This window comes from Malus sylvestris, chromosome 14 (assembly GCF_916048215.2).
Source record: "Malus sylvestris chromosome 14, drMalSylv7.2, whole genome shotgun sequence".
Taxonomy (NCBI): domain Eukaryota; kingdom Viridiplantae; phylum Streptophyta; class Magnoliopsida; order Rosales; family Rosaceae; genus Malus; species Malus sylvestris.
In genome coordinates this window covers 7,034,217-7,056,252 of record NC_062273.1, presented here as the reverse complement: position 1 = coordinate 7,056,252, position 22,036 = coordinate 7,034,217, and the positions used below count along the sequence as shown (strand labels likewise).

Sequence of the window (22,036 nt, the reverse complement as noted above, 5' to 3'; positions counted from 1 at the left end):
TTGGTGGCACCGCAATCTCTTAGAGGTCAACTAAACAGACCTTAGTTGCCACTTCGTCTAACCATGCTGAAATTCTCACCTTACACGAAGCAACATGGGAATGCTTTTGGTTAAGAACAGTTGTGGGCCATATTTAAAGTTCATGCGATCCTTACCCCATCATTGATGTCCCGATGATGATCTATGAAGACAACGCAGCATGCATCGAACAACTCAAGAAGGGTTACATCAAAGAAGACAACACCAAGCACATTGCGCCGAAGTTCTTCTTATCACATCAACAACAATAGCATCAGAATATTGAAGTTACACAAATCCGTTCACAATACAATATGGCCTACCTCTTCACCAAATCACTACTGAAGTTGACGTTTTAGAAGCTTGTTCAGAGAATTGGTATGCATAAACCTTCGGAGTTGTAACCTTGCTAGTTCTCTTTGGAATTGTGTCAAATTTAGGGAGTATCTTGAAGTATACTTGATTGATCTTAATGTACTTTTTTTCCCTACGATTAGGAGCATTTGTTCCACTAGGTTTTTGCTACCTAATGAGGTTTTGACGAGGCACCCACCTTGGGTTGATCATATAACTGATGACAACTCGTAGACGTTTCATTTGACTTTGCATTTCTCATGCATTTTTTCTTAGGCTATGGATTTTGTCCTTACTCGGGTTTTTACTATAGCCATAGGGTTTTTTGTGAGACTCAATTCCTTATGCAAGTTCCTACCTTATTTGAGAATAGTGTGTTCCTAGAATCAGTGTCGACGAGTCAACTTCCTCAACCTCTACATGATGCTTAATCTACTTGAGTATTTACACACTCAAGGGGGGGTGTTGTAAACTTCTTATTTAAGAGTGATTGTGTAAATCCTAGATTATATTTGATTCTAGTTATTCTTCCCTATTAGGACTTGTATTCCTTGGAAGAGAATGATTTCTTCTCTCTTTTATTACTATAAATAAAGGCACTGCGTAGGGGGAATAACACATCCTCTACACAACCCTACAAACACATATCTCTCTCTATATTTTCTCTGTGCCGCCGGCCTCTCTCCTTATTAGTTAAGGCCATCTCCAACCGAAGGCTGGCCAAAAGGCTCGTTTTAGCCCTCTAACCCTCCAAGAAATTAATATTTTAATGAGCAGTGCAGGGCCATATTTGTTACCATCTCCAACCAAAGGTCAAAGGGTCATAGGGCAATAGGGCCAAACATAATTTATTATTTAAAAACTACAATTTAAATTCAAATCCAACGGCTAAGTGACATCAGCTAGCCGTTGCTTAAGTTTTATGTTGTTAAATGTTTTTAAAAATGTTGTTAAATGTTTTATTTTTATGTTGTATAATTTTTACGTTGTTTAATGTTATCTAATGTTATTTAATGTTGTTTAATATTGTTTAATGTTGTTTCATATTACTTAATGTTATGTAATGTTTAATGGTTTAGGAAGTTATAGGAAAAAAAAAAGAACCTTTACAATTTTTAAAACAAATTTTGAAAATAAAAAATAAAAAATAAAAAAATGGTAAAAAAATAAATTAACGGCTAGCTGACGTCAGCAACTAGCCATTGCAAATTTGAATTTCAGCCCGACCCAGCGCTAGCTGGCTTGCTGGTTTGGGCTGGCCGGTTGGCCCTTTGGCCCTTTTTTGTCCAGTGGGGCCCACGAGCTCTTTGGCCTAGCCCTCGGTTGGAGACTGTTTTAGGGCTATTTTCGATCCTCAGACCCTCTAGACCCTTCGGTTGGAGATGACCTAAATATAGGCCACAACATAGAGGTTGTTATTGGCATTAAAAAAGTACTCTTGCATTTATAAATTATTTTTTCACGTTTAGTCACGGTGCAAAATAATTTTTTTTTAAATTTAAATAATAGTTCACATGATGACAATATGATAAACGTTGTAACTTATACCAGTATTTGACATAGGCGAGCAGGGATTTGAAAGTAAATTTCGGAGGTTGATAATGTACCCTATATAAAAGTGGATCATATTAATCGTGTCTGCTCATATTAGATTACTTGAGATAATAACATCACGTGACATGGTGATGGTGTTCTTAAGACACAAACTTCTCAAATATGTCCATGAAAAAAGACCGTTCAATTCCTAAAACTATGCAAAAACAAACAGGTAAGGAGTCTAAGGACCTGTGTTAACTAACAGCAATTGTCAGAATAACTGTTTCATTCTAATAATAACCCGAAAGGCGCCTTATAAATCTAATTGTGCATGCATTCCACAGCCTTGCAAGAAACCACATCAGAAATAGCAAGTATTTTTTGTTCCCATAGATCATCTGAACGGAACTCGACGTATTATCATTTTCAAAGTTGAAATTCATCATCATGGACATGAAGAAGATCTCCCTTACCCTCATTGTCATCGCTGCCTTGATGAGTGTGGTCTTGGCTGCAGCTAAGGAGGCCCCCAAGACAGCAGCAGCAGCTACCCCCAAGGCTAATGCTCCGACCGCCAAGGACACAGCAGCGCATGCCCCTGCCCCAAGCTCCGCCTTTACTCGCTTCCCCAATGTTGGATCTTTGGCTGCTGCCTCCCTTTTGTCTTTGTCTGCCTATTACATGCAATACTAAGCTCAAACTTTTGGAGATTCCCAGCTAGGAAATGGGATTATGAGTCATGGTTTATTTCTCTATTGTGTACTCAACCACACCAATCTTGTATTGTAGCTACATTATATCCATTATTTATCGGTAATGTGAGGTCCAGCATTAATGCATTGTTCTCAATATAACAATATCATGATAGTCTATATCATCTGTCACATAATCCATGTAATTTAACGTAAACATTATTTGCGTTATCTTTTTATAATTTAAAACATTTTACTCTCATGGTTTGACACCCTTCCAACTCCATCAAATCACACCCACTTGACCTAGGCCAACTAGGACGATCACTTGAGCACCCAAAAACTCGGGGCACAAAAAATATTAACTTGATTTACGCATATGAGGTTATATATCTGTACTCGTATAAAAATTTGGAACTGTTATTAGACCTCCAAAAATTCTCATTTTACACTTCTCATAAGTGTATTTTTCATTTTAATTATAGAAAATTTAGAGTGCAAAATGAGATTTTTAAAGTGACAATAGCAATTTTCTAAATATAAAAAGATAACTTAATATTTATCACAAGTCACTAGCAGCAGCTGTTCTTGCTGCTTAATTTTACATAAAGCCGACATTGGTTTCACTCTTGCTCCGGAAGGGGGCTATTTCTTTCTTTTACGAATTTTCAAATTTTTTTTATACAATAATATATTACATGGGGAATAAATTGGTATATACAGAACCATCATTCATGAGATTTGAACTTAAGGTCTATCACTTACATGTAAAATAAGAATTACTATTATACTTTAATTGTTAAATAAGTAAAGAAATGATGGCTGAATAATTTGTAGGCTTTGGCATAAGTGTATTTTTAAGGATTCACTTAATTAGAAATACATTATTCCAATACATTATTCCATTTTTGTACAACGATATATTTATTCAAAGGGTTAGGGAAATAAATTGTGTAAACTTGTCATTCTAAGATTCAAACTTAAGTCATCTCCCTTACAAGTAACTGTGAAACTTAACTTTTGACAAGAAGTGTTAGAATCTAAAAGTCTTTGCCTAAGTAGGTCAAGACAAAGTATATGGAGTGCAAGTTCAGTGGGAATGAGGGTCCAAATGATATAAGGGCAAAGATTGGAGATCAAGAAGTATAAATGAGTGAACGTTTTTGTTATCTTGGATCTATCTTGCAAAAGAATGGAGAATTAGATGTAAATCTCAACCATTTTAAAGAGAGGTCAATTAAGGTCACTTAGTACCATAGTCTAGTAGTATTCTTTTTTAGTTGTGGACATTTTCACAAATTTGCATATCGGTATTTTTACAGATACCAATGTTTTAAACATTGGATGTAGATGAGATAACTTAAATTCGAATCTCATGAATGACAAATTCAATACCAATTTATATTCCACCACTCCTTACTGTAAATATATTGTTGTATATAAAAATAAAAAATAAAAAATAAAAGGAAGATATCAATGAAGAGAAATTTTAGCAACTGGTGACCTTAGATGAAGGAAAACTGTTTTTATTGATCTTAACTAGTTGTAGCGGGCAATATTTTCAGTTGACCTAAGCAGAAAAATGAAATTACTTATTGACCTAAATTGATTTTCCTAGTTATTTTATTGAGGTATTCATCAGTTTCCCCCTGAACTTGTGACTATTGGCCAATTTCCCCCCTCAACTTTAATTTTGGCCAATTTCCCCCCTCAACTCTCATAATTAGTCAATTTCCCCCCTCAACTTTAATTTGGCCAATTTCCCCCCTCAACTCTCATAATTTGTCAATTTGCACCCTACTGTTAATTTTTTAATTTGATCATAATTAAACAAGTGTGTGTAAGAAACTAAATAAGATGTATGTTAATCATTTTCCTATGTCTTTACCTATTACAAATAGATTAAAATTTAGAACTTTACAATTTATCATAGATAGTATTATTAGTCATAATAAATCAGTATGGAGTAATTTTATTTGAATTTTTACTATACAAAATTGATAACGAAAAGGATTGATGTGTACATTTTTGTATGTGAATACAATTTTCTTTATAAAAGTGAAAGCTAAGTTCAAGTAAATTGCGGAGAATCGAGCTTTAGTGCAAAAATGGCTAGTCAATTCATAATTTTCGACTCCTTATTAAGAATAACCCATTTTATTGAAATAGGTCTGATCCATGAGTTTAGGAATATTATTTCTTCTTCTACATGCTTTAAACCCGATTCATAACTTTTTCTTATAATCAACCCATATCACATACTAATTGTATTATGTTTTTGTACATTTTACCCTATATTATGCAGGTGAGTTTATGTTAGTTTTAGTACTTTGTTGGAAGTTATTAGAAAGATTGAAAGAAAAAAAAAAGAATAGATGGAAAATTAAAAAAATTTAACAGTAAGGTGCAAATTGACTAATTATGAGAGTTGAGGGGGGAATTTGGCCAAATTAAAGTTGAGGAGGGAAATTGACTAATTATGAGAGTTGAGGGGGGAAATTGGCCAAAATTAAAGTTGAGGGGGGAAATTAGCCAATGATCACAAATTTAGGGGGAGAATTGATGAATACCTCTATTTTATTTGGTTTTACATATTGACCAACTTTATACCGAGAGCTACCTATTTGCTAAAGTGAATGTGCTCATCCTATGAACCGGGTTCGAATCTTCTTCCGAAACACATAAGAGAATAGTTTAAAGTAAGACATCACGTGAATACAAAATAAAAAATAAATCTTTGACCAAGATTTCACCAGTTTGGTCATCGCCAATCCACCAAGAAAACTACAACGGTGGTTTTTGTTGTTCCAACTTCCAATTTCCTCATGTGTTTCAGTCTAATGTCCCCAAAATTAGAAGTTAAAACAAAAACAACAAATCAAACAACAGATGTGCATTTGTTTCTGACCACTCGATCGCATGCAAAAACATCGTTCAATAGTTTCCTCCTGATACCATGCAGAAAAACACGTTCAACCACCCAAAATTGTTTCACTCCAAAAATAAACCAAATTCTTCCTATATATATTGAAATAATTTTTCCTCTGTATTCCTCAGAGCTGCAGTAATCAAGGAAGTAACAAAGAAATTTCCTTCATATCCTATCTCTAAGGCAGCTGTGTTTTCTATCAACTTATTCTCTCTGTCACAATATTCATCATGGAAATGAAGAAGATCTCCCTCGCCATCATCGTTGTTGCTGCCTTATTGAGCGTAGTCTTGGCTGCTGACAAACCCAAGGACCCAGTTGCCGCTGCCGCTACCCCTAAGGCATCAGCTACCGCCCCTGTAGGCTCAGCTGCTACCACCACAAGCACAGCATCTTCCCCTGACTCAGCTCATGCTCCTGCCCCATCAGGCGCCACCTCCACCATGCCCCTTGTCGGCTCTCTGGCCGGTGCCTTCCTCGTGTCCTTCTTTGGCTATTACCTGCAGTAAGCTCAGAGAATAAAATGAAATTCTCAATAAGGCTATAAAAAGTGGAAAATTTACTATGAAATCCAATGTGGTTTCCAAGAGAAAGTTAAGGATGTATTTTTATGAATAAACTGTACAAGTATAAACATGCTGTATATTTAGACAACAATAAAAGTTACCGCACAGTAAAAGTTATCGCATCGATTTTCCACAAGAGCCAATGTTGAGTTACAATCTGCAAATATGTTATTTCTCACTCTAAATCTTCAAAAATTAACACACTGGTTGACAAACAAATTTATGTCAATATAATGAAACACTCTCTTTTCTTCTTTTCCTTTTTTGGAACAGTTTTGCATGAATTACAATCAAATTATCCATAAAAATTAGGATCCTCCATTAGATTTTTGTGCAGACATGAGACTCTGTGTCAACCATATAGCTGTTTCTCTAGATGAGACCGCATCTTCTCCAAATGGTTTTAGCACGCCAGCAAGCTCATCAAGCTTGTCCTGCTTTAGTAGCCGTGCGCATAGCTCAAGCAGAGACTCAAGGGCCTTAGCTCTTTGCTGACTTGGATTCTCCCAGTTGCTCTTGGAATCATCACCGCCTACTGCAGCTATGTCAATTGGTGCTTGGTTAATCACACGAACCTCGTCTTTTTCTATCTGTGCAGAGCAATTGTTATTGTCTGCCTTTCTCACCACTTCATCTTTTGCTTTCTGTATAGAGCAATCGTTGATATTTTCAGATAACAAGCTTTCCACATGACCAATTTCAGTATATACATTGGACCTTTCCTTCTCTACACAGCTGGGTTCCTCCTCAGATTTAGTCGATGATGAGCATTTATCATCAATCGACCCAACCTTTTTGGTGCCGCCTACACTGGACACTGAAAATTCCCTGCAATTTTCTTCATTAGCCCCCTCTCTTGCTTTAGCACCTTCAAGAACTTGTTGATTTTCACATGCCCTTCCATCCTCACTGTTTGGAGTCTTGGCATCAACCTCTTGCAGTTGTTTGAAATTTGCGGCAGTTGGTTCTTCTAGTCCTTCATGCTGAAAATTTGATAGGCTTGCTGATGTAACCTCAATGTCAGGTTCAGTATTTTCCTTTTCCGTTATACTGATAGTGCCAGCTTGCTTATCACAAACAGATGCTTCTGAATCAGTCGGTCCATCTTTTGAACTATCGGCGGCATTGGATAATTCCACAGAACAGCTACTAGGATCAACTCTCTTGGTTTCAAGCTCTTCTGAACTAGATGTGAATACAGGGTTATCAAGGTTTGTTACATATCTATGCGTCAGATCAGCACTGCTCCCAAATGGTTGGACCTTTTCCATGTGGTTCGTTTTTCCAGCCTCTTTGTCTTTGTTGTCTTTTGCTTTCCATATAGAGCAATCGTTGATATTTTCAGATAACAAGCTTTCCACATGACCAACTTCAGTATATACATTGGACCTTTCCTTCTCTAAACAGCTGGGTTCCTCCTCAGATTTAGTCAATGATGAGCATTTATCATCAATCGACCCAATCTTTTCGGTGCCACCTACACTGAATACTGACAATACCCTGCAATTTTCTTCATTAGGCCCCTCTCTTGCTTTAGCTCCTTTGAGAACTTGTTGATTTTCATATGCCTTTCCATCCTCACTGTTTGGAGTCTTGGCATCAACCTCTTGCAGTTGTTTGAAATTTGAGGCAGTTGGTTCTTCTAGTCCTTCATGCTGAGAATTTGATACGCTCTCTGATGTAACCTCAATGTCAGGTTCAGTATTTTCCTTTTCCATTATACTGATAGTGTCAGCTTGCTTATCACAAACAGATGCTTCTGAATCCATCGGTCCATCTTTTGAACCATCGGTGGCATTGGATAATTCCACAGAACAGCTACTAGGATCAACTCTCTTGGTTTCAAGCTCTTCTGCACTAGATGTGAGTACAGGGTTATCAATGTTTGTTACATATCTATGCGTCAGATCAGCACTGCTCCCAAATGGTTGGACCTTTTCCACGTGGTTCCTTTTTTCAGCCTCTTTGTCTTTGTTGTCTTTGCCACTGCTGCGCTTGCTAGGCGGTGATTTTCTTGGAGTTTTATCTTTTAAGTTGGGTAGTGGATATACCGGAAGAAAAACAGATGATGCATTGCGGCATTGAAGGATATATGGTTGTAAGTGTGGATGCCTTATTAACTCTACAGCCTAAAGTAATAGATTATGCGGGTATTAGAGCCAATAGAAAAAATGTTCTTCAAATATCATGCAAGTGGGAGTAAACTCACTGTTGGTCTGTGTTCTGGACTTTTCCTGAGCATGCTCTTGATGATTTGTTTCCTATGATCCAAAGGCCAATACCATATAAGTCGATACAACATACCATATTAATTAGAAATATGCAATTATAATAATAGCACCATGGTTTCAATGATTTTAAATATAATTACTTACAGTGTGGAAGAATACACAATTGGAAGAGGAGAAATGATGGATCTGTTAATTTTGTTGATAAGTCCAGCCATGTCCTGTATAATCAAGTCATTCAGAACGGCAGCCCATAAATCAATGAGGCATCAAAAGCTCAAGCTTATACTTACAGGCGCTCTAAATGCTGATTGATGTGCAGCAATCTCAAACATACAGCAACCTGAAAAGCGATAGAAATTACAGTTATAACTGTTCAAAATCATGGTCATCAGCCAGGAAAAGTATAACTATAAGCGACTAGAGTTCTTACCAAGCGACCATATATCAGATTTATAGCCATAAGGTATATCTGCGAGAAGCTCAGGACACATGTAGTTTGGAGTTCCGACAACCTATGTTGAATTATATAGGGATTGAAAATGAACTGACATAAATAAGTATATTTAGTGATACAGTTGCAAGTGCCAAAAATTCTTAAGGGTGGCCAAAAATACTGAGGAATATTGAGTGGCCTTATCGGATAACCCAGTGCTTGGGGGAAAGGAGACGATTGTAAACCACTCTATGGAAAATTTCATGAAAACAGAGGAGTTCAAAGAAAGACTTGGAAATTCCAGCTTGTTTACATCATAGGGTTCTAAAAGACAGACTAGACAATTGTGTAGGTAGAGGCATAAAGACAATAAAACAATATAAATGCCAGTCCATACCGAAGAAGTAAGATCTTCTGTGTTGAGTAGTTTTGCAAGCCCAAAGTCACCTATAATGTTGATGCAAGATATACATATCTTTAAGACCAACACATGGAAACCACACTTAATGCAGTGAAACATTGCTTCTCTTAGTAATCATTGAGTGTACGTACCAAGTCGGATGTCATTGTCCTTAGTAAGGAATATATTAGAGCACTGCAATCATTAGATTTACGTTAAAATAACCATCATATGTACTGTATCATACTATTATTTCTTACTGCAACTAGGGTGGTCCACTATATTACCTTGAGATCCCTATGAAGTACACGATTGGAGTGCAAGTAGTCCACAGCTAGCAACAACTGAGTCAGCCATTTGCAGAGCTTCTGCAGGGAAAAACAGAATAACAACACAGAGCAGTTGCTTGCTACCCTTTGTATAGGCACATATACAGGATGTGAAGTTCTACCGAATCTAATTGATTACCTCCTCTGGAAAAAATTGTCCTCTGGCCTTCTTTATCATATCAACCCTGTTAACAGATTAGTTGTTTATCATTCAGTAATCACTAGAAGCATTGCAATTGATTTTCTAATTCTTAAGTACTTTTAAAACATTTTGATATAATGTCATAAACTAGAAAAAGAAACTCTCCTAAGGTCCTTAATGAGGTCTTAATTAACATCCACTAGATTAAATATAGGCGGTTGAGGTGAATCCCGGCTGTCCAATATCTGATCCAAGGACTCAGAAACAATACTTCATGCAAGGACCCTCTTTATGGACCTTAACAGAACAAGGCTCAACACAAGATATGCTTAGTTTAACATGTTGACTACGTAACTAAGATAATAGATTTCCTCCTATATTTTGTCCAATGTGTGCATTTCTATCAGTTTCAAGCTTATATTTAGAAGAAACTTGAAGATAGAAAACAAGTATTTAAATTCATCCTTTAAGCAAAAGATGTTAAAATATGAATCTTTTAATTCCATAATTTGGCAAAAGGAAAAATGCATTATTTCATAGTAGCCAAAACATAATTAGAGCATCGTTGATGTAAATTGTTGTTACTTACATGTCACCTCCTTCACAATAGCCCGTTACAATGCATATGCAGTCTCCCTGCAGAAAAACATGTACTGTTAAGCATCGGGAGTGACAAGTTAGGTACAACTGCTAAAGACTTCCCGAAATATATATACTCTTGAGTCCTATTCAAATTTATGAAATTTAAGAATCGTGGATTCACCTTGTCCACCCAAGCATCTTTATAATCCACAATATATGGATGATTTAACTTTGCAATTAAATTCATCTGCAGCAGAATAATAGAGATTGCGATTAATTGAGTAGAAAACACATCTTTCAGAGAAAATTGATATGAAATCACTAGATACAATATCAGGAGAAGGTTCATACGGTTTACAGGTGATAAACTATGAAGTAGACAATGAGAAGAAACAAGTGCCATTGACCCTCTAATATGGTATTTAGAATCAAAGTAATTGGGGACTACAAAACTAGAATGTTACAATCAAGGATCTATTTAATTATGTGTCCACAAAATAATAAAGAATGCATCATTTATGAGAAAAAAATTCTGAATGTCTGCAAGCGCATGCTCATGTATTATACTTTCATATGAATATTGTTTCAAGCATGCATATCCCAGTTGATTGTCATGAATAGATTTGGGTATTTTGGACGGAACGGAGTGCAGCCAAGACATGAAAATTTCATAAAGCTGAGATAACCAGAATGACAGTGATGATATGGACAAACAAATAAGAAAGTTGGAGATTGTATGTTTGACTGCCAAGAAAACAAGGAAAGATAAATTTTGATGCTACGGTTGGTTCCTAAGAGAAAAGATGACATGGAAAAAAGAGAAATCGGCTTTAATTGGACATATACTTGTTGAAAAATTGTAGCAACTCTAAAAATAAAAGAAGAAGATTAATAGCTGGGACTCAATGCTACATATATCAATATCCAAACAGTTTTTGAGAAGCAACCTCTTGGTGAGCTGTGCGTTTGAACTTCTCTGTTGGCTTAGCCAAACGAATTTTTTTCAACACATACCTATTAAAAGGAAAATTAAATGATTACAACAAAATTGATGAAGCACAGGTGTAATCAAATTTGAGCTAGAAACCGGTTGCACAATCAGAAAATAAACTATCAGAATATCGGTTATCTCTTCTTCCGAAATTTCATACCCTGAGATGTGAATTGTGGTACAAATGTAGGGTTTTCTAGCTAACTGTCCTTAATTGCAACAGCTATTATCCAACTATTCATTTTTCTTGTTAAATTGTCTTTAATTACAAAATTATCTTCCAAATTACAAGAATTACAATACTAATTACAAATTGCCTTGGAAAAAATGGAAAGTGGAAAACAAGTTTGGTAGAAAATACTCTTACTTCTTTTTCTGAATCTTATGAAGAACAAGAAAAGCGGCTCCAAAAGCCCCTCTCCCAATCTGCTCTATTACTTCATAATCCTCCATCGTTGACTTCGTTTCGGCATCGTCAGTCTCCATAGCCACCTAATTAAGACCTTCAAAACCCCACAAACCCAATTTTAAATCAAATGCAGAAACTCAATTGCACGTAATACAAACAGAATTTACTGCTATTACAGCAAAAAATTAACCCAAATCTAAAAACCCAGAAGAGGAAAATTGGAAAAGTTACCAAATTCAATGCAATGTTGCCCAAAGTTTGAGTCTTTAGGGTACTGAGTTTCCCAAAAAAAAATAAAAACTAAAGAGAGAGATATAAATGAATAAGAAGCTACACATTCAATAATAACAATGGGCAAAAAAAACTCAAAGTAAAAGCAGCAAGAGACCGAAATGATGAAGGGGACGGCAGTGTGATGACTAACCAAAAAAACGTAGAGAGAGAGAGGAGAGAGAGTGGGTGGAGGGGGCAGTCAGGAGTCAAGTAAAGCAGCAAATTAATACTTAATTGGGAGTTGATTATCTACCAAATAGAAAATGGAGGGGCTTGGGATTGGAAGGCAAAAAGCTAAAGTGACAGTAGTCAGCAGGTGTTTGTGAAACGGAATGAAGACTCGGGGAGAAAAGTAAACCTTTCTTTGCTTGCATTTACAGACTCATTCTCTCTCCCCTCACCGGAGAATGTTTTCCAGCGCGTAGTTGTCATGTCACTGTCCTTGCAACTTATAAATCCACTTCTTTTTTGTATTCAAACACAAAAAAAATATTTTTTTTTAATTTTTTTTTCAATCTCTCTTTTAGAATTATTGTATAAACGTTATACTTAAAATTATTTATTCTTTTTATTATATTTAAATATTTTAAAAAAAATCATTCAATTAATAATGCCTCAATCACTAATTTGTGCCTAACAAATCGACAATTATAATAAAAATAATAAATTATTGATTTCTTTAATATACATGGAAAATAGAACAATAAAAATAACAAGTTCAATGATAACATTTATACAATGAAATAATGAAATGTCAAAAGTATCATCCCTTCTTTTATGAATGTACAGTCTCTGCCCGTCCACTTACTCAAGTTTTAGAAAATCACTCTCTTGCTCTTTAATTAATCTGGTGGAGGTTCAATTCCACAGATTCCCTTTTCTTCTAACAACTAATTACTTAGCTACTAACATTATCGCTCTACTAAAAAGGAAATTTTAAAAACATAACAATTATAAGTTTACAACTCAGCCAGATGACCATGGGCTTGCCCAAAGTCAAGTGCTATGGTGCCTCGTAATTGGTGATAAACGAAGAATGTTGAGGTACCGTGAAATTGATTCATCTCCGAATAATGAGTAGGTAGCTAGTTCAATCCTTTTGATTCTTCTCTTGATAGTAAACATATAGGGGGATGCAGAGCAATAGGTCGAATTTCTATATAAAGAAGAGTTGTAAACTATGGGAAGATTTCAGTGTTCAATAAGAATAGGGATTTGAAATGATACAAATTCCTCTTCATTTTGTTGTGCTCAACGAAGGAACTGCCTAAGCATACTTTTTCGGGTCCAAACTTGTTTGTTCTTTCTAACCTTTTCCCCAATTAAGTAATATGGGTACGGTGGTGGTTCTCGTTGTGGCATTTCCCTTCCTCTACAGGGCACTTTGCTTGAAAATCAAGGCCTAGCGATAAAAGGTTGTCAAGTCAGGGCAAGGACATCAGGAGTTTTTGAATGAGTTGGAGCTCATAGCCAAGCTTCAGCATACCAATCTTGTTAGGTAGGGGTGGGTTCCAAAACCGAAAACCGAAAACCAAACTGAACCGAAACCGAATTGAAAAAACCAAACCGAACCGAATTATTTCGGTTCGGTTTCGATTTCAGTGGTCTAGAAACCGAACCGAATTAATTAAATTATTATTTTTTATTTAATTATATGTTTTGGGTATTATTTTCTAAACCCAATTTGTAAGCCCAATTTGTAAGCCCAATGTGTTGCCAAACTTTAAGCCCAAAATATTAAAAAAAAAACCTTTAGAACTCTTAACCCTAACCTATTATTTTTCCCCCTTCTTTTCTTTCACCCTAGTTTATTCAAGTGATTTTGCCAATATTCAAGCAATTATATTCTCATGCACCAGTTGCTTTAAACTTTCCCTTAAATTTATTCACTGTTCTGTGTGATCTTATTTTACTTCCAAAGGAATATCCAGTGGAACACATAAGATTTTACAACAATTTGGATCCTCACAGCGCAAGTGTGAACTCCATAAAACCTAGGACACCAACTAGATTCCTTAGTTCACCACAATATTCGTTGTTTTAATGGTTGAAGCATGTTTGTACCATACTTGACCAATCCTGAAATTGCTGAGCACCAATCAACGTTATACCGTCAAGGATCCAGAAGAGTTTTCCTTTAACCAGGAGGCCAATCACAGCGTGACACGTGTTGACATCAGAAGCTAATCATAGCGCAACATGTATCAACATCAGAAGCCAATCACAACACGACACGTGTCGATGTCAGAATGAAACTAGAAACTCTCTTTTATAAATAGAGATCATTCTCTCACAATATTTCCGAATGTCATTTGTACTAAATCATTCACTAGTACTCACTAAAGGAGAGCTTGAACCTATGTACTTGTGTAAACCCTTCACAATTAATGAGAACTCCTCTACTCCGTGGACGTAGCCAATCTAGGTGAACCACGTACATCTTGTGTTTGCTTCCCTATCCCTATCCATTTACATACTTATCCATACTAGTGATCGGAGCAATCTAGCGAAGGTCATAAACTTAACACTTTCTGTTGTACCAAAGTCCTCACTGATTTTGTGCATCAACATTTGGCGCCGTCTGTGGGAACGATACTTATTCCCACTCTCTTCAGCTTTGCCAAGCTGGTTTCCACCATTCGTACACTCTCTTTTGACCAGGCATCCCTCTCCAACATGGAGAGCGAAGGAAGCCACAGCACACAGAATGACACCCATCTTGCACCTAGTGCGAAGCAACGAAAAAAGGAAGGAAAAATGGTTGCTCTTCAAGCTAAAGTCGATGAGCTAGAAGCTCGGAACAACAAGATAGCAATGAAGAATGAGGTCATCCAGGAGTAGTATGAGAAGCTCTTTGAGACGCTCCATGAAACTAAGCGTACTCAAACACGCGAGCTCGTTGCCCATGTAGACATCAACCATCATCTGGGTGCTCCCCAACACAAAGGGTCACCTCCCTTCGACATGGGTATCCCTGTGAGGAGTGAGCTAATCATCAAAACATTGATCAACATGAGACTTCTCTTAACCCAGATGCTTCGACCCGAAGTAGAAAAAGTGGAGGAAGACACCTCCTTGCAGAAGGGTTGGAAGGATTGAAAGCCGTTTATCGTGATTGCTAAGACTTCCTAAAGCAACGTCGAGAGAATCCCCTCCACATATACTCAAAGATCAATGACCCAAGGGTTTCTGAAATACTCGGTCCCCTCCCACGACCCAGGCCAGCTGCCAATCTAGGGAAGGAACGATAGGTCCCAGAGGAACATGAATGTACAGGGGACTCTGAGGTATTCCGACAGACTCGCCCTAGAAGTCAGTAAGGCAAGTCTAAGAAAAAACCGCACGCCCATGCTTAAACTTTCCTACTTCCAAGAGGCGATAGAGACTTATGAAAGAAAATTCCAGTGGTACATGACTCCACTCAGGACCCCCTTGCCCTACAGCTCCTTGAGGAAGTAAACAAGTTGAAGGCTGAACGCCAGGCTGAGATACCTGACTGGAACCAACCCAGGCCTGGCCCTATCACAAGAAGGATCATCAACACCCCCTTCAAGCGAAGACAAAACAAAAACTTGGTTTACAACTCTATACTGGAAGGGAGGACCTAATTGAACACCTTAACCTCTTTGAGTCCACCATGGCATATCAGATGCACACCAACGAAGAGTGATGCCTTCTCTTTCCCTCCACCCTCTCTGGCGGAGCTCTAAATTGGTATTGCCATCTTCCACTTGAGACAGTAGACTCATTTGAGGATTTGAGGAAACTGTTTGTCTCTTAACACATCTTCCAGATCAATCACTTGCATTCTGCAGATGACTTTTACACTATTCGCCAAAAGCCAGACGAGTCACTACGAGAGTATGCCGGTCGCTTCAGCCATGAGTATTCTCGCTGCGCTGAGGCAAATGACAAGACTGCTCTCAAGGCCTTCACAGCAGGCCTATGTGATTGTTTCTTCAAGTACATGATCAATGCCAACACTTGGAAAACTTACTGTGAGGTGATAGCACAGGCTTACAACCACGCTTCCGCCGAAGCAAGAACATACCAAGGGAACCCTTCTATGGTTAACCCCTATCAACAAATGGGAAGTGGAAGTCAAGTTCTACCAAGTGAGGAGATATTGGCCATTCAGACACCTATTGCATCATCTCCTGCCTCATTTAGCTACTCGCTAAGTCACCAAACGTATCTGTCTCTTGGTAAGAGGTAGGATTTTTACTCTTAATAAGCCCATTACAACAAGAGGGATAAAAGTTCGTATCAAGACAATCAGGGGTGAACGTACCGTCGGCTATTATGATTATGGGGTCAAGCCTCACTCTTTCAAAGTGGAGGACTAAGTACTGAAGGAAATGCTATTATAAGAAGGCATACACATTACAAATGTTTTGACTCTTAATTGCTTGAGATCTTTTGTCACACAAGCCATTCGGCAAATATTTAAAGAAAAGGGAATTCGGACAACTTCTTCTGAGTCTTTTGCATTCTTAGCACTAGAACACTTGGTCTACGCTGACCTACCCTTATACTCCAACTCAGAGCTTCAACATGCATACTTTGACACAAAGTATGTGATATTAAGTGTTACAACCAACATGGTTCACTTATTAAAAGCATGGATCCCTTCATGCATAGCAAAACATTCATAAGCATCACTCATATCAACCAACATAAACATTATACATTCCAACACATTCATACATAAACATCATACATTCCAACACATTCATACATAAACATCATACATTCTAACACATTCATACATAAACATCATACATTCCAACACATCCATACATAAGCCAACTGTGCTTCGAAAGGGTTCAACATACTTTGTGTCTTCGACACTTGCTACAATGTGCCTCGACACCTTGCCCTTATTCTCACCAACCAGGTGATGAAATGTGAAGAAGGAACACATCTTCATGCCACCAACCAGGTGATGAAATGTACAACCCGTACTTTAATATCATTTGGCAACTTGCCACTCATGCCACCAACTAGGTGAAGAAGGAACTCATCTTCGTGCCACCAACCAGGTGATGAAATGTACAACCCGTACTCTAATATCATTTGGCAACTTGCCATTCATGCCACCCATCAGGTGAAGAAGGAACTCAACCTCGTGCAACCAACCAGGTTATGAAATATGCTGAAAGCTGATAAAGGAACTCACATTTGTACCACCAACCAAGTGATGAAAACAACTCACCATTCATTCCACCTGCCAAAAGACGAGTGGTACAACTTGTACATGTGAACTCCTAGCATTCACAAATAATAAAAAACCCTCAAGCTTGACAACTCAACTAGGGGAGCACTTATGCCCAACAAGAGTTATAGTCACCAACAAAGTCTTATTGCAAGCCAACAACAACTTCAGTGCATGGCATACGAAGATCAAGCTATTCAGCCCTCTTGCATTTGCTTCAGACATTTCCCCTCTGTAACAATGCAAACATTACAACTCATAGAAAGCTTCACACTCTTGATCAAGATAGTGTGAAGCAAATCCAATTTATAGTGCCAACAAGAGCTTCATCAAAGAAGTTCAACCACAATTCTCAAAGGCTTCATACACTCTTGATCAAGACAGTGTGAAGAAAACCAATTTATAGGCAACCACAATTCTCAAAAGCTTCACACACTTTTGATTAAGACAGTGTGAAGCAAAACCAATTTATGGTGCCAACAAGAGCTTCATCAATGGAGGGCAACCACAATTCTCAAAAGCTTCACACACTTTTGATTAGGACAATGTGAAGCAAAACCAATTTATGGTGCCAACGAAGGCTTCATCAAAGGAGTTCAACCACAATTCTCAAAAGCTTAAAACACTTTTGATCAAGACAGTGTGAAGCAAAACCAATTTATGGTGCCAACAAGAGCTTCATCAATGGAGGGTAACCATAATTCTCAAAAGCTTCACACACTCTTGATTAAGACTGTGTGAAGCAAAACCAATTTATGATGCCAACAAATGGAGGGCAACTACAATTCTCAAACTTTCGAGGCAAATTCAAGACTCTTCGAAGCAAATTCAATTTATATAGTTCATCCAAACCTTTGACTACTACAAGGTGTGGCTTGCATCACAATCTCTTGCTCAACAGTGTGGAAGAAAAATTTGTATATGTTGTCTCTCCCACATTTTCAAATTTCTAGTTTCCCAAATAAAAAAAACAAAAAGGGAAATTCAACAAAGCTTCATCAATGGAGGACAACTACAAATTCTCAAAAGCTTCACACTATCTTGATTAAGATAGTGTGAAGCAAAATCAATTCGTGGTACCCAACAAAGCTTCACCAACAAAAGCTTCATCAATGGAGGACAACTACAAATTCTCAAAAGCTTCACACTCTCTTGATCAAAATAGTGTGAAGCAAAATCAATTCATGGTACCCAACAAAAGCTTCAACTCCAAAGCTTCAACTCCAAAGCTTCACCTACAAAGCTTCAACTCCAAAGCTTCAACTCCAAAGCTTCACCCACAAAAGCTGCACCCACAAAAGCTTCACCCATAAAATCTTCACCCACCACAAAAGTTTCACCTACAAAAGCTTCACCCACAATAACTTCACCTACAAAAGCTTCATCCATAAAATATTCACCAACAAAAGCTTCACCCATCACAAAAGCTTCACCCACAAAAGCTTCATCCACCACAAAAGCTTCACCTACAAAAGCTTCACTAACAAAAGCTTCACCCATAAAAGCTTCACTCACAAAAGCTTCCCCCACCACAAAAGCTTCACCAACAAAGATTCACCCACAAAAGCTTCACCTACAAAAGCTTCACGTACAAAGCTTCAACACAAAAGCTTCACCTACAAAAGCTTCACACTATCATGATCAAGATAGTGTGAAGCAAAATCAATTCATGGTACCCAACAAAGCTTCAACCTCAAAAATTCACCTACAAAGCTTCACCTATAAAGCTTTATATATATATTTTCGGAAATTCGAAAATTCAACAATTCGGAAATTTGAAAATTCAGAAATTCAAAAATTCGAAAATTTGAAAATTCAAAAAAAAAAAATTGCCTAGGCCTCCTCTTCTTTGGGCCTAACAACTTTCATAACAAATATCTATGAAGGAGGAGTTTTGGGGTACCACTTAGAAAGGAAAATGGTGAAGTTTTGTTACTTTGGAAACTTGGCTACTAGCAAGACACCTTTTTCGTCAACTCCCTCGACCGGAGACTTGGGGGACTCCTACCATATGCTACTGCACCTTGATACTCGGAAGTCTCATGACCACTCAGTGACTTGGATTTTTTCAAGTCTCCAACCGAGAAGTTTTCCTCACTCGGGAAATTAAGGGAGCACTACCTCAACCTACATGCTTCACTCATAAAGCTTCAACATACAAGATTCAACAAAAGGAAAAATTCAAAGAACTTAGTGTATTTAACACAATACGTTGAAATGAAGCAAAGCTTGTTTATTGATATCTCCGATAAGTTACAAATATGTACATATACATGAATCAAAATAAACAGACAAGAGGGAGCCTTTACAAAGGTTGCTCAAGAGAAGTTCCAGCAGTCGGCAGAGCCCCAGAAAGAGGAGGCACCAGAGGGTGATTATTCGAAGCCTCAGTACTAAGCAGAACCCTAGAAAAAGGAGGCACCGAAGGTTGATCATTTGGAGCTTCATTATTCAGTACAGTCCCCTAAGACGAAGGCAATAAATGCCTTTAGAACAAACCCACAAACCTCTGATGATCAAGTAAAATCTGACCATCAGACTCCTGCAGCTGGTCAAGCTTCCTTTTCATGTTTGTAGCATAGTCATGTGCGAGCCTGTGCAACTGTTTATTTTCATGCTTGAGCCCTCTAATCTCCTGTTTTAGACTTATCACTTCAGCTGAATGATTCAACTTGGCGAGTTCGAGCAAAAAGGCGTTGGGCCATATAAGACACAGAACCTACACACTGAACACTGAAAGCCAGAGAATCCTTAACAACCAACTCATCAGACCGTTTGGAAAGTAGTCTGTTATCTTTGGGAGTGAGAAGGTTCCTAGCCACCACCGCAGCGGTCATATCATTCTTCATCACAGAGTCCCCAACGGTAAGAGGACCAGTAGAGGATAAGAAGGATGGGTGCCATATGTTGTCTTGAGAAGGCATGGCTGCCTCTACACCAAAGTTCAAGTCAAAACGACGGTCAGATGGGCCAGACATTCTCAGAAATGATGAAGAAGAAATGAGGTGCAATAAATCTTTGAAGTAAAGGGAAAATTCCTACAAGCAATAACTCTTTAAATTTACTTCTTGCACACAATTGGTGCCCTTATAAAAGAAAAAGCAACAGGGTCGTTGGTTCAAAAATTGAAGAGGCACCACTCTCCGGATTCCGAAGAGGCATCATTTTCCACACGCAACATCAGCTCCTCGGGTACCACAGATAACTTTGCCAAAGATCTCTAACAAAGTTTAGACACATAAATTTTGAAGGTCCAGCTACCCTACTATTACCCACAAGGGTAAAGGAATAGCACCACTGCTTGATAACTAGAAAGTCCCAATGTGTGTCAACCTCCTGCTCTGTGGCAAGGTAGACTGGAAAAAATGCCCAACCTTTACTCACATTCTAGAAAACACTCCCAACAAGATTGCTTTCTCAAAAATTGAAGAGGCACCACCCTCCGAATCTCGAGAGCTAAACTCCCAACATGATTACTTTCTCAAAAATCGAAGAGACACTGTTCTTCGAATCTCAAAAGTCAGACTCCCAACAGGATTGTTTTCTCAAAAATCAAAGAGGCACCGCTCTCCGAATCTCGAGAGCCAGACTCCAAACAGGATTACGTACTCAAAAATCGAAGAGGCACCTCCCTCCGAATCTCGAGAGCTAGACTCCCAACAGGATTACTTTCTCAAAAATCGAAGAGACACTGCTCTCTAAATCTTAAGAGTCAGACTCCCAACAGGATTGCTTTCTCAAAAATCGAAAAGGCACCATTCTCTGAATCTCGAAAGCCAGATCCCTGACAGGATTGCTTGTTCGAAAACCAAAGAGGCACCACTCTCTGAACTTCGAGAGCTAGATTTCCTTGGATAAAGCTTGTCTGTAATCTTCACATGCAACATCAGCTTTCCAGATACCACAAACCACTTTTTCAAAGTTCTCTGACAAAGTTAAAACACGTGAACTTGCAGCTCCCACTACATTGCTATGACCAATAAGGGTAAAGGAATAGCACTACTACTTGTTGTTAGGGAGACTTATATATCTGTTGACCTTTATCCTCCACAGCCAAGCAGACCTACAAATAAAAAAAAATGCTCAACTTTTCTTCACATCCGAAAGGGCACTCTCAGCAGAGTCTCTCGAAATACTCAGCTTATTTTCCTCCCGATAATACCTTTGCAAATAAGCCGCACCAGAGCAAAAGTATCTTATATCATCAGGGTTAAAAGCAAGAGTATCCCATATCATGCTTTTTCCCTGTCTTTTCTTTTGGCCTTGTTCTTACTTGCAAGACAATGAGAAATAGAGCAATTAGTCAGCACTTGGAATCAAGCTTCCAGTCAGGAACTGACTTCCTAGAACCCCTTGCCTGATTACTTACCTGGCATTGCTCTCGAGTACTCATCTTCAACATCTTATGCTTTTAGAGAAGATACCACATCTGTCTGAGAAACAGATAGGGCAAGTGAGAATGATACAAGGAATCATGTGGAGACAAGCGTAACAGAACACGTGCCGATACATCCACTACTTTGTCAACAGCAAAAGTATCTCATATCATTAAGGTCGAACGTACTCTATATTTGATAAACTTGTTTTGACCCTCAAATTCTTGAGTCGGCCTTATACTCTGGAGGAAACTAGAAAACCCTCCAGCCCAGTTCAAGAATAAGCCTGTGGAAAGTTACTTCTTTAAAAGCAAAAGTATCTCATATCATCTCTTCTCCATTTGCTTCTCCTTATCCTTGTTGCTGTTTATGACACAAGGAGAAGGAGAACAATCAACCGGAAGCCGAAGTCGAACCTCCGATCCAGGTTGCTTGCTTGGAAGTTTGATTGCTTACCTTGTCTGTTACCTCCTTCGGCAAATCTCCTAGCTCAGCGACTTGGGGGACTCCTACTATAGGGTTTGTATCGCACTTGACCAAGCCCGAAACTACAAGTAAGC

General features: G+C 38.0%; 1 protein-coding gene across 3 annotated transcripts; it reads right to left on the bottom strand.

The window, feature by feature from the left end:
* Positions 1-6,192: 6,192 nt before the first annotated feature.
* Positions 6,193-12,308, bottom strand: LOC126599959 (serine/threonine-protein kinase Nek6-like). 3 transcript variants are annotated; one of them, XM_050266441.1, is made up of 15 exons: positions 12,037-12,308; positions 11,844-11,912; positions 11,571-11,706; positions 11,160-11,226; positions 10,394-10,459; positions 10,220-10,266; positions 9,628-9,673; positions 9,447-9,527; positions 9,312-9,354; positions 9,157-9,206; positions 8,757-8,838; positions 8,617-8,666; positions 8,471-8,544; positions 8,305-8,356; positions 6,193-8,224 (listed from the first exon to the last, which is right to left on the bottom strand). In XM_050266441.1, exons 3-15 carry the CDS (start codon positions 11,687-11,689, stop codon positions 6,404-6,406), a joined length of 2,598 nt encoding a protein of 865 aa, XP_050122398.1. In that variant the 5' UTR covers positions 11,690-11,706; positions 11,844-11,912; positions 12,037-12,308; the 3' UTR covers positions 6,193-6,403. The 3 variants fall into 3 exon arrangements, with proteins under 3 accessions (XP_050122398.1, XP_050122399.1, XP_050122400.1); XM_050266442.1 differs by lacking the exon at positions 11,844-11,912; XM_050266443.1 differs by lacking the exon at positions 11,844-11,912 and having other exon boundaries at positions 12,244-12,281.
* Positions 12,309-22,036: the final 9,728 nt, after the last annotated feature.